Genomic DNA, 11,870 nt, shown 5'->3' on the forward strand with positions numbered 1-11,870 from the left:
TACACCTCACTACTTTTATTAATTTTAAATTTTTATAAATTTATTATTTATTTTTTTGCATAAATATCGGCTGAGTATTATTAAACAGCTCTTCACCAATTTTGTGATACCAATCAGTTTCATTAAAATTTACTGTGAAATTTCTTTTGTGCAAATAAGTTAACAACGCTTCATTTTATAGGTTGAGCAATTATTAATTCTAATTGAGAATTTGATGAGCATTTGTTTCACAACTGAAAATTCGCGGTAACTCATGATCATAATTCTTTTTTTCACATGTAATAATGATTGAAGTCAGAAGTTGTCAGAAGTGATCTAGGCTACTCCTTAACTATTTATTGGTTATAACAATTCTATTTATTATGAGCAATTGAAAATAATTTCATGCGGACGAAGTGGAGGTGAAATCTAGTTAAAATTGTATAACTGTTCTTAAAGTGATCTAAGATATATTTGAAAGTTTGCAAATTACACAAAATTCAGTTTAATGAATACATCGTACATTTTTAATACGTGCTGTCCTCTATATTAAGTTCAGTGATACTATCGTGTTCACCGTTCTCCTTCTTTTCTTTTCACTTAGGTGGTTCCGTCCTCGTTCTTTTACGGGGAGTAGGCCATTGTTAGATTTTGTTAATTTTGACCTTGCTAGAACTATCAAGAAACATCCAAAATGGTAAGTTTATTTTTAATGTAATATTAAAATATTTTTATTTATTATCGTTTTCCAAACGTTCTTCCACTAGTATTTTACTAATTTAAGCGATGTTGTCGTGACAACGTGTGAATGAATTGCACAACATTATGAACGCTGCAGCTGTTTCATTTATTTAGATATTTGCCATACAGGCAAAAAGTCAAAAAGGAGTTTAACTTGAGTGTTTTATTATAAGTGAACTTTGTGTATATTAAAAAGACCGGTATTATTTAACTATAACTAAATAAAATGGTATGTAGTTTAATGCTTGCAGTCTTAAAATTCTTGCTGTTTCTTTAGAAATAACGTAATTGTTAATTTAATTTTTAGGTGAATTTTACTGTAGACGAAATTCGTACAATGATGGACAAAAAACGGAATATCCGTAATATGTCCGTCATTGCACACGTAGACCACGGCAAATCTACATTAACGGACTCTTTGGTATCAAAAGCTGGAATTATTGCAGGCGCTAAGGCAGGAGAAACAAGATTTACTGATACACGAAAAGATGAACAGGAACGTTGCATCACTATCAAATCAACGTAAGTAGTTTTTTAAATTGATTAATCAAATAGTAAAAATTAGGTGCTCTTCAATAGTATTTGGGTATACTATTTACCAAATAAAATTTTATGAAAAATTCCAACTAAACATTTTGGATTTTCTAAATTAAATTTTACATTGAATTGTTGAATACTAATTTGAAGATATCTGCTTATTTAATATAATAGCGTTTTTAAGTGATGATTGTTCATTCACAGACCTGTTCTGATTGATTTTGATGACATAAGAACGGCCAACTGATTTAAACTGGAAATTCCTTCCAGTTTGCTTGTGAAAGGACACCTCATTATTTTCTTTATTGTTACAGTGCCATTTCTATGTACTTTGAACTTGATGATAAAGATTTAGTGTTCATTACTAATGTAGACCAACGTGAAAAAGATGAAAAAGGTTTCTTAATCAATTTAATAGATTCTCCTGGACATGTAGACTTTTCATCAGAAGTAACAGCTGCACTACGTGTCACTGATGGTGCCCTTGTTGTTGTTGATTGTGTCTCTGGTAAGTCGTATTTGTTTCAATTAATCAGTAAAAACTGATATAGAAGTCACAATTTTGTGTAAAATTTGTTTTTAATTAAAAGAATTTAGTATTAGATAGGTAGTTGTTCATTCTGGTATACATATATTTTATTGTCTTCCTGCACAAACGTACCACTTCAAAATCCTTTTTGGAATAGGTTTTACTATCCCACAGGATAATGATGACGTTGGTAGTGCATAGGAAGAAGAATAAACTTGTGTTTGTATTTAAATGCTGTCGTGGGACCTCTATCTTTATGTCTAGTGATGACAAGCTACGATATTAACACAACATAATGATTTATTCCCTTTTTATTTAACAATATTTTTTTAAATTAGAAATGAAATAGTAATGCTTAATTGTTTCTAATTACTCACTATTTCACAAGAAGTGCCTTACTCAAGGAGTGTATTTTGATGTTCTTTTATTTTTTTAATACTAAAAATAAGTTATACTTATCATCCTCATCATAAGCTCATCAGTCCTAAGACTGGTTGGACACGTACTTATTTAACATTTCTTAAACTAAATTATAAATTGTGTTGTATTATTCATTTCAACAAGTTTATATCCTTATAGACCTTGTTAAACATTTTTGAATTCCACTAAAGTTATATACTATAACTGGCGTTTACCACCCTGTTTGCAAAGAATTTAAATAGGTATGTTCTGTTAATACATTATTGATGTTTTTTAAATTTTTGCACTACATTTTCAGCTTTGAAAAATTAAAAACTACAACGATATATAAGACCTAAATTGTTGTAGGATTAAATTTAATGCGTTAGTGAATTAATTTTTTAATTAACTTTACCCACTGCAGATAACCATATATTCATGAAGAAAAATTGTTGCCGCTGTCACTCTCGCCGGGAGTTGAACCCGGGCCCCTGATTCTTATTATAAAAGTCCTTATAAAATAACAACTAGATTTTGAAAATTAAAACATATACGGGATATTCTATTTTAATAAGAAAGTTGATGGCTACCTCTGTTATAACCGGAAATGTTACAAGAATGGCATTATTTTATTTAAAGAGAGCACCTCCGAAAACCTTCGAAGCAGACACCCTTTACACTATATATGTATGTATAATCTCACGATATACATACGTACGTACGTATGTGTCGCGAGGAAACCACGTCTTCACGCTGTTTTTCAGCTTTGAAAAATTACAAACTACGACGACGTGTTATAGAAATCCTTCATGTAAGATTAGGAGCAGAAGGAGTTGTTTAAAAGTTGTCAGCAAATATTTCATGTATGATTGGGTTGAGAGTGAGAGGGAGTTGGACAGGAGGGAATTGTTTCAACCTTGTACATATTTTTTAACTCCCCTTAACCTAACCTTCCCTGAATTATTTGCGAGATAACGTTAATAGTTTTTAAGTGGTGTAAAAATTTAAAAAACATCAATATTACATTAGATTGAATTCTTAGTAATTTCTAAGACCAAAAATCCGCCAAATGGAATAGTCCCTTGAGAAGCATAAATCAAAGTAGATAAGACAGTCCATAAAGAAAGATAAGTCATAGTTCACATTTTTGTAAAATCTTATTAAGAATCCAACTATTCTTTAGAAATAACAATTTAGTATGCTTGTTAAAATAAAATGATTTAAAAGTTCCCCAGATCAAATATTTCTCTAATCCATTATAGGTATTTCAAAAACATGTTGGGTAACTACCGAATTATAATAGGGCCTATTTCAAGAAGTAAACCTCATAAGTCTTTTATCTCAGGGATGTATACTTTATGGGTTTTATCTTTGTGTTACAACCAATAAAGTTAAATCAGGATTTGTATAACCTAGGCGAAATCCGTACAGCTAGCAGTTACATTACTTTCAGTATAGTAAAATTATATAATTTCTTTTTCATTATCTTTGCACGCCAATTACATCAAACTGGACAAAAACAATAGGCGAAGTTAACATTATTAATTAATTTTATTCATATATAATTTTCATATTGAATAAATAAAGAATTATATTTAGAGCAAAATTTTTCATATTTTAAGGTGTATGTGTACAGACAGAAACTGTCTTACGTCAGGCCATAGCTGAAAGAATAAAGCCCATATTATTCATGAACAAGATGGACCGTGCGTTGTTGGAACTCCAACTGGAAGCTGAAGAATTGTATCAAACTTTCCAACGTATTGTTGAAAATGTTAATGTAATTATTGCCACTTATTCTGATGACAGTGGCCCTATGGGAGAAGTCAGGGTGAGTAAATTTGCTATAAAACCCATTAAACATACATTTTGAGTCTCTAAGAATTTGGTAATGATTTGAAATCCTACCAAAATTGTTTGACTCATAGACAAATCGTCATATTTTGCCCTGCAAAGAGGTCATGTATATTAACTTTGCAGTTTCCTAGAATGACCACAAATTTTCTATTCACTAATTGCTCTCTTTAACACTTTCAATCTTTCTAATTTTCTTAAAAATATTTTTATTATGTCAGGTTGATCCTAGTAAAGGTTCAGTAGGTTTTGGTTCAGGTTTGCATGGCTGGGCTTTTACACTTAAGCAGTTTGCTGAAATGTACTCAGAGAAGTTCAAGATCGACGTAGGGAAGCTAATGAACCGTCTTTGGGGCGAGAACTTCTTTAACGCGAAAACTAAGAAATGGGCTAAACAAAAAGAACCTGATAACAAACGGTCCTTCTGTATGTATGTTCTAGATCCAATCTATAAAATTTTTGACTGCATCATGAACTACAAGTAAGTTGCATTTCTATTCAGTAAAATTGCATAATTGCCGATGCAATTTTTTTTTTATGTTTAATGTTTAATCTTTTCTAAAGGAAAGAAGAAACCGAGGCACTTTTGCCAAAGCTGAATATTACTTTGAAACATGAAGACAAAGATAAGGACGGCAAACAATTACTGAAGGTAGTTATGAGGACGTGGTTGCCAGCAGGAGAAGCCTTACTTCAAATGATTGCCATTCACTTACCATCACCTGTTGTCGCTCAAAAATACCGCATGGAAATGTTGTATGAAGGACCCCATGATGACGAAGCAGCACTTGGTATCAAAGTAAAGAAATAATGTGATTCCCATTTTTTTTTGTCTTATTTCAACTTTTTCTTTCAGAATTGTGACCCTAATGCGCCCCTTATGATGTATGTGTCAAAAATGGTACCGACCTCTGATAAAGGACGTTTCTACGCTTTTGGTCGAGTATTTTCAGGAAAGGTGGCAACTGGTCAGAAAGCACGCATAATGGGCCCTAATTACACTCCTGGAAAGAAAGAAGACCTGTATGAAAAGGCTATTCAACGTACCATCCTTATGATGGGACGTTATGTTGAAGCTATTGAAGATGTTCCATCAGGCATGTATAATTATAATAAGTACAACTGAAAATAGTAATTAATTCTTATGAAAACTTTTTTCTAGGAAATATTTGCGGTCTGGTCGGTGTAGATCAATTTTTAGTTAAAACTGGTACAATAACCACTTTTAAAGATGCACACAACATGAGAGTCATGAAGTTTAGTGTATCTCCTGTTGTTAGAGTTGCTGTAGAACCCAAAAACCCTGCAGATTTGCCAAAACTTGTTGAAGGTAAGTTTCTTTAATGATTTTTATAAATAATCAGTTTAGAACTTTCAGTTCAAAATTCATTGTAAAACATTTTCGTTACTAATAGAATAATATAAAATTAAAATACTTGGCTAAGCTTCAAGTTTATATATTTTTTTTTTGTTCTAACATGATGAATTTTGTTTACCGCCCCAGGCTGAAATTTAGATCTGTTGATTGGTTTTTCTGACAGTTTTTAATAATTTCTGCTGTAACATAATGTTTAATAAAGCATTAATTATTGTCCGCTTTTTCATTTTCCTTTACAGGTTTAAAACGTTTGGCTAAATCTGATCCTATGGTACAATGTATTATTGAGGAATCTGGTGAGCACATCATCGCCGGTGCAGGTGAATTGCATTTGGAAATTTGTCTTAAAGATTTGGAAGATGACCATGCTTGCATCCCTATTAAAAAATCCGATCCTGTTGTGTCGTATCGCGAAACGGTCAGCGAAGAATCGAACCAAATGTGTTTATCAAAATCTCCCAATAAACACAATAGACTCTTTATGAAAGCAATTCCGATGCCCGATGGTTTAGCGGAAGACATTGACAATGTATGTGGTATTAACTTATTTTAGATGTCAATGTTTTTATTTGCAAAAGATTTCTAAATTTATCAATGAAATGTGTTATTTCCAGGGCGACGTAAATCCCCGAGATGATTTTAAAGTGCGTGCTCGTTATTTGAGTGAAAAGTACGACTACGATGTTACAGAAGCTCGTAAAATCTGGTGTTTCGGTCCTGAGGGAACCGGACCTAATATTCTGGTTGACTGTACTAAAGGAGTTCAGTACCTGAACGAAATTAAAGATTCTGTCGTTGCTGGTTTCCAATGGGCTACAAAAGAAGTAAGTGCAGTATTTTTAATTACGTTTCATTTACTTTCTCTAGAGTCCTGAAGTTTAGCTTTTATCTGCGCAAAAAAAAAACGGTAATGATCCAGAAAGGAAGGACGCAACCTGAAGTCAAACTCGCTACTGGTAACAAGCGTACATACATCAGGCGTTAGTTACTAAAAAAGGAAAGTACTTTTTACGAGCAGTAAGGATCATTGTAGTAGCTTATACATATGTGTATTTAAAAACTCCCGCAAAGTTTTAATGCAAATTGGAAAATTGATATTATTTAGCAAAAAGAAATGACTTCTTTGAACAACTTCACAGTCTAATATTTGTTTGAATGTAAGAGAAGTTTGCAAACTGACGTAAAGTTTTGTTACCTATGCAACTTGGAACAATTTTTTTACAGTCTGCCAATCACAAAATGTACTATGTCTAAAACTATTAGCATACTTATTAGAGTAGTTTAAACTGTCGGTAGAATATAATTTTTTGGCAATCTTTTAGTCTTTCCTTTTACTTTTCAATATTTAAGTTATCGAATAGACAAAACTTATAACGAATGACGATTTTGTGTGAGTACGAACATCAATATTGTATTAAAAAAATCTTAAAAATTGACCTTTGATAAAATTTATAACAAATGAAGCTGCCATTTTTGTTTTTTAATGTGTACATTACATACAAAGTAAAGCTTTTTGAAACGTGTGATGGACAACAAAACTGCAAGACTACAAATTTGCACGTGTACATTAAGAATTCACATTTAACATACTGTTTTTAGTACTGTAACTACTATACAGGGTGTAACGTTTATAACCAAGAAAAAAAAATTGCAGTCGAATTACAATTAAAAACGCTAGTCGTCTTTGTAAATTTGAACTTAGCAATAGGCGATGTGTATACCAATTCGTTTACATGACCCCACAAGTAAAAATCGAAACCCACCGTCAAGAAAACATTCTGTTCAAATACTCTCATGTTGAATGTGTACTATGTGGGGGTTGTCTATCCTGAAGATACCACATCGATGTCCGTACAGATAATGATGTGTATTCTGTACGCGAAGAAACTTGTTGTTCTAGTGCAATTTGGCAAATGCTCCTCGTGATGGTATTCTTCAAGAACTTGCACGATCGCATCTTCTCTTTCACAATCAAAATTAAGTTACCGCCTACGCCTCTTATCCATCACGTAAATACTGTACTACACACACCGTTGATTGAGGCTACCCCTTCCGATAAAGCCGCCATACCGCTAGTGCATTTTCTTTAGCTGCACCGTAACGCAACACCATATCTGTTAATTCCATGAAGTTGTGAAATGAGCTATGTTCAGCAATTTCTATCACTTAGAAGTTAGACATTTCCTTAAATAAATAAAAACATATTTTTTGAGTAAGTTTATCAAAATTCTGTATTAAAAGTGTATCGTAACCGCCGAAATTGAAACATTAAATTTGAACTTCATAATTAAATAAATGGAAAATGGGATACAAACTATTTTAATGTACGTTAATGCATTTCAATGAATGAAATTATTAATTTTCAATTCGCTTTAGTCAAACAGTTTATAACATCAATGTAAAGTTCGTTTATAAACAATAATTTTGATAGGTAATTTTTATAGCATACTGTTTACTTTTAACAAAACATCAATAATAACTTAACACCACTTTAAATAAATTAATGAATAATTAATGCCAAACGGAAAACACATGTGATTGCGACTATTGACCCTGAATTTTTGTATAACGGTTATGTATTACTCATACCTATCTTTCTCTACACTGGAACTGTAAGGAGTTGTCAGCGCCGCCATCAAAATTACAATTTTTTAATTTTTTTTTGTTTCTACAGCCAAAATTGTTATTACGTTATTATAAACGCCACACCCTGTATAATTTGGTTAAGTGTATGGACAATTATGCTTAACAAACGAGAGCAGAGAATATAATGAGTTCTATACCCCTACCTACAGTTTTGTCATTGTGCATTTAACACATTGGAGGAGACACAGCTGTAGAGAAGTGAAGAATACTATAAAAATGTTTTAAATTGCTATTTAAATAGTATGTTTAATATTGTTTACTGAAAAAATGAATTAATTTTTGAGTTAATCTTACCCACTACAGATAACTTCAAATTAATGAGACAAAAATTGCAATTAACGCTATAAAATTTCAAAGTATCTCATTGTTTACTGAGTTTTTTTATTATATTTTTTAGGGTGTTTTGGCCGAAGAGAACTTACGTGGTGTTCGTTTTAATATCTTTGACGTCACACTACACGCCGATGCTATCCATCGTGGTGGTGGTCAAATCATTCCAACGACGCGTCGTTGTCTGTACGCATGTTTGTTAACTGCATCGCCAAGACTTATGGAGCCAGTGTATCAGTGCGAAATTCAATGTCCTGAAACAGCCGTTGGTGGAATTTACGGTGTACTGAACAGACGTAGAGGGCACGTGTTTGAAGAAGCCCAAATTGCCGGCACCCCCATGTTTGTCGTTAAGGCCTATTTGCCAGTCAACGAATCGTTCGGTTTCACAGCCGATCTACGTTCGAATACCGGAGGACAGGCGTTCCCACAGTGTGTATTCGATCACTGGCAGGTACTACCTGGTGATCCACTTGAACCAAGCAGCAGACCCTACAATATTGTACAGGTAAACTTTTCAAATGTAATTTACCAACTTTTACACTAAATTCTTGAAGTATTCGTATATAAGAATATTGTGTGCTTGTGTATTGTACAGTTCTGGTATAGCAAATACCTACTATAGATTCTATTACATGTATTTCTAAAAATCAATTATATTTTCATATGTATATTGATGGATGGATGAAGGCACAATATTAGCCTATACTATATACGGAAAATAGAGTAAANAAGGTTGAAAAACAAATATCCTTGATTTCTACTTACCTCTGGAGGTTCGATAGCTCTTTCAACAGCCTCAGACATTATAAAAAATGCAATGAACAGTAAAAATAATCCATTTACAAAGCCTGCAATTACTTCTGCTCTTACATAACCGTATGAATACTTATCATTTGCTTTCCATTTCGTAATTACTGAGGCAGCTAACCCAGCCAATAATCCTGTACAGTCAAAAAACATATGGAAAGAGTCCGAAATTAGACCTGAAATTAATACTATTGTTAGACAAAACAAAATATTGAAATAAAAGTTTTATTCAAATCTTTCAGTTTAGTTCTAACTTACCCAAGCTGTTTGACCAAATGCCATATGAAAGTTCAACAAATGCAAATGATAAGTTAAGAAGTAAAAATAGAAAAAGGTTTTTCGAATTTCGGTCAGAAAATATTAATCTTAACCAGCCATTAAACTTTTCTTTAACTTTAGAACCCAGACTTCTACTCAATAAAGTATCCCTTTGCGATAAAGGCAACATTATTTTTTTTCTTGATATAAAACTATTAGCAGGCTTGCCTAACACTGATTGCGTAGAATTTACGACATTATATGTATTTGATTTAAAAACTATCTATTCCACATATTGATACTAATAAACTAGGTTAGGTCCACGTGTATTACTTTACGTTGGGTTTTAATTTACCCATTAATTTGTTTTAATCACTACTGACTGACTGATGTATACGATTAACTTCATAATTGTATACAGTTTTGTAGATACAATTAATTTAGATAACAAAGCCACACCGGCTAAAAATAATAAAATAGTTTGTCAAAACACGTCATGTCAAATATGCTATAATGTATATCTACCACAATATCTACATAAAAACATGGGATACATGAAAATACTATGCATTATGGTATTCAATGGTATTTGATGTAAAAATACAATAATAATAATCATAATTCTTGAAATCTATGGTTGTAATTGTCTATAATTATCTATGTCATGATCTATGTCCATTCTATGTCTATAATCGAACATGTAATTGAATCGAGTCATCGAATTTACATACGTATGTCGAAGTTATTCTATAAAATTCAGGAGTTTCATTTATAATTAAAAAACAAAAAAATTGGCATTTTTTGAACAATTTCTTACTATATATATATATTATATATACAACTCGCATATTCGAGTGTAGCCTTTCCTACCGTAACTAAGGTAGTTTTCCAATTACAGAGCAAGAGCATGCATTATGCTGAGTCGCATTGACTCAGTGCCGCACCCATAGATAATAGATACACAAAGGGTATACATGGCCGCACCATGCCGAGGTGTACTGGTATTTAATCGGAATGTGTATTAGTTTTCAAGTGCGCCAACAGAGTACACTAATGTCAGTGTTGAGAAAAAAAAGCAGTCATCGACTTAGCAACCTTATTAATGTACTTTTAATGGGAATGGTATACAACAACAATAATTATTAGTCGAAAGCTTTTTCTAAATACTATAATTTCGATTTTTATTATTTCAATTATATTTTTTTGTGCGCATCGGACTAGGCAGTACTTTTCAAAGAGCTCAACGGTGCGAGGCGTTGCTGTAGTTGGAATACTGGATGATGCGCATAATGCCGCATTGTGCGCTCTAGTGCTCTAATTGGAAAACTACCTTTATGCTCCCAAGCAGCGCCGTTTACTAATGGACATGCCTTAGCGATCAGAATTGTGGTACAACAAAAGAAAGATGGAACGAAGTTTCGGACAATATCCATCTCTCTCACGATAGTGCGTAAGCGTGTCATGAAAGAGATAGCACAAGTCCGAAACCATACGCTATCTCTCTCACTTTTTGAGCCAAGAAATTACTACGACATAGATATAAATTAATGGACGTGCCTTAGCCGTATGTGGTTCTAATAATTTCTTGGCTCAAAAAGTGAGGGAGATGGCGTATGGTTTCGGACTAGTGCTATCTCTTTCATGACACGCTTACACACTATCGTGAGAGAGATGGATATTGTCCAATACTTCATTCCATCTTTTTCTTTTGTTGTACGACAATCTGACCTATAAGGCATGTCCATTAGTAAACGTCGATGTCCATTAATATATGTCTATGCTCCCAAGTATATCCGTCAAGTCATTAGTAAAAATAAACAAATTATTCATATAAATATCCGACAACTGCAAAAGATGTAAAAATAAAATAAATTGTAAAGTTATGTTGCTAATTTTTATTTGTTTAAGTTCATTATGTTCTTTAATTGTTGTTAATAAATATATTAGGAGAGAGGTGTATTTTTAAAATAAAACTTATCAAAAACTAATTCTTAACAAACATAAAATAATTAAAATTGCATCAACAAACCATCAACGAATGAGATCTGTAATATGCAAATGCATATAATAAGTAAAAAAAAATAATTTTTTTGCCAACTTCACACAAACGAATATGAAGATCTGACACAAAGCGTTCGGTTGGCGCTTGGACTACTGATGATTTCACCTACTATGGTCAGGCCATAGATACACCAGGCCAGGGCATAGGGCGTTACACCTCACTACTTTTATTAATTTTAAATTTTTATAAATTTATTATTTATTTTTTTGCATAAATATCGGCTGAGTATTATTAAACAGCTCTTCACCAATTTTGTGATACCAATCAGTTTCATTAAAATTTACTGTGAAATTTCTTTTGTGCAAATAAGTTAACAACGCTTCATTTTATAGGTTGAGCAATTATTA

General features: G+C 32.4%; 2 protein-coding genes across 3 annotated transcripts in view; one reads left to right on the top strand and one right to left on the bottom strand.

Annotated features, from left to right (window-relative positions):
* Positions 1-10,000, bottom strand: part of LOC108740578 (zinc transporter 7-B) — a 39,586-nt gene extending 29,586 nt beyond the window's left edge. Inside the window, exons 1-2 of one of the 2 annotated variants that reach the window (XM_018474939.2) lie at positions 9,462-9,995; positions 9,162-9,379 (exon numbers count right to left, since the gene is read on the bottom strand). In XM_018474939.2, coding sequence (XP_018330441.1) covers positions 9,162-9,379; positions 9,462-9,651 — 408 coding nt within the window. In that variant the 5' untranslated portion in view covers positions 9,652-9,995. Of the gene's footprint in view, positions 1-9,161; positions 9,380-9,461 lie in introns of both variants that reach the window. The other variant, XM_018474940.2, reaches the window with a different exon arrangement.
* LOC108740577 (elongation factor 2) overlaps positions 567-11,870 on the top strand; it is a 27,477-nt gene continuing 16,173 nt past the window's right edge. Inside the window, exons 1-11 of the mRNA XM_025975632.1 lie at positions 567-676; positions 1,028-1,242; positions 1,572-1,765; positions 3,808-4,016; positions 4,261-4,520; positions 4,604-4,838; positions 4,896-5,136; positions 5,202-5,369; positions 5,657-5,946; positions 6,032-6,241; positions 8,461-8,901. Of these exons, the coding sequence (XP_025831417.1) occupies positions 674-676; positions 1,028-1,242; positions 1,572-1,765; positions 3,808-4,016; positions 4,261-4,520; positions 4,604-4,838; positions 4,896-5,136; positions 5,202-5,369; positions 5,657-5,946; positions 6,032-6,241; positions 8,461-8,901 (2,466 nt within the window). The 5' untranslated portion in view covers positions 567-673. The remainder of the gene's footprint in view (positions 677-1,027; positions 1,243-1,571; positions 1,766-3,807; positions 4,017-4,260; positions 4,521-4,603; positions 4,839-4,895; positions 5,137-5,201; positions 5,370-5,656; positions 5,947-6,031; positions 6,242-8,460; positions 8,902-11,870) is intronic.

Source organism: Agrilus planipennis, unplaced genomic scaffold (genome assembly GCF_000699045.2).
Source record: "Agrilus planipennis isolate EAB-ADULT unplaced genomic scaffold, Apla_2.0 scaffold184, whole genome shotgun sequence".
Lineage (NCBI taxonomy): Eukaryota > Metazoa > Arthropoda > Insecta > Coleoptera > Buprestidae > Agrilus > Agrilus planipennis.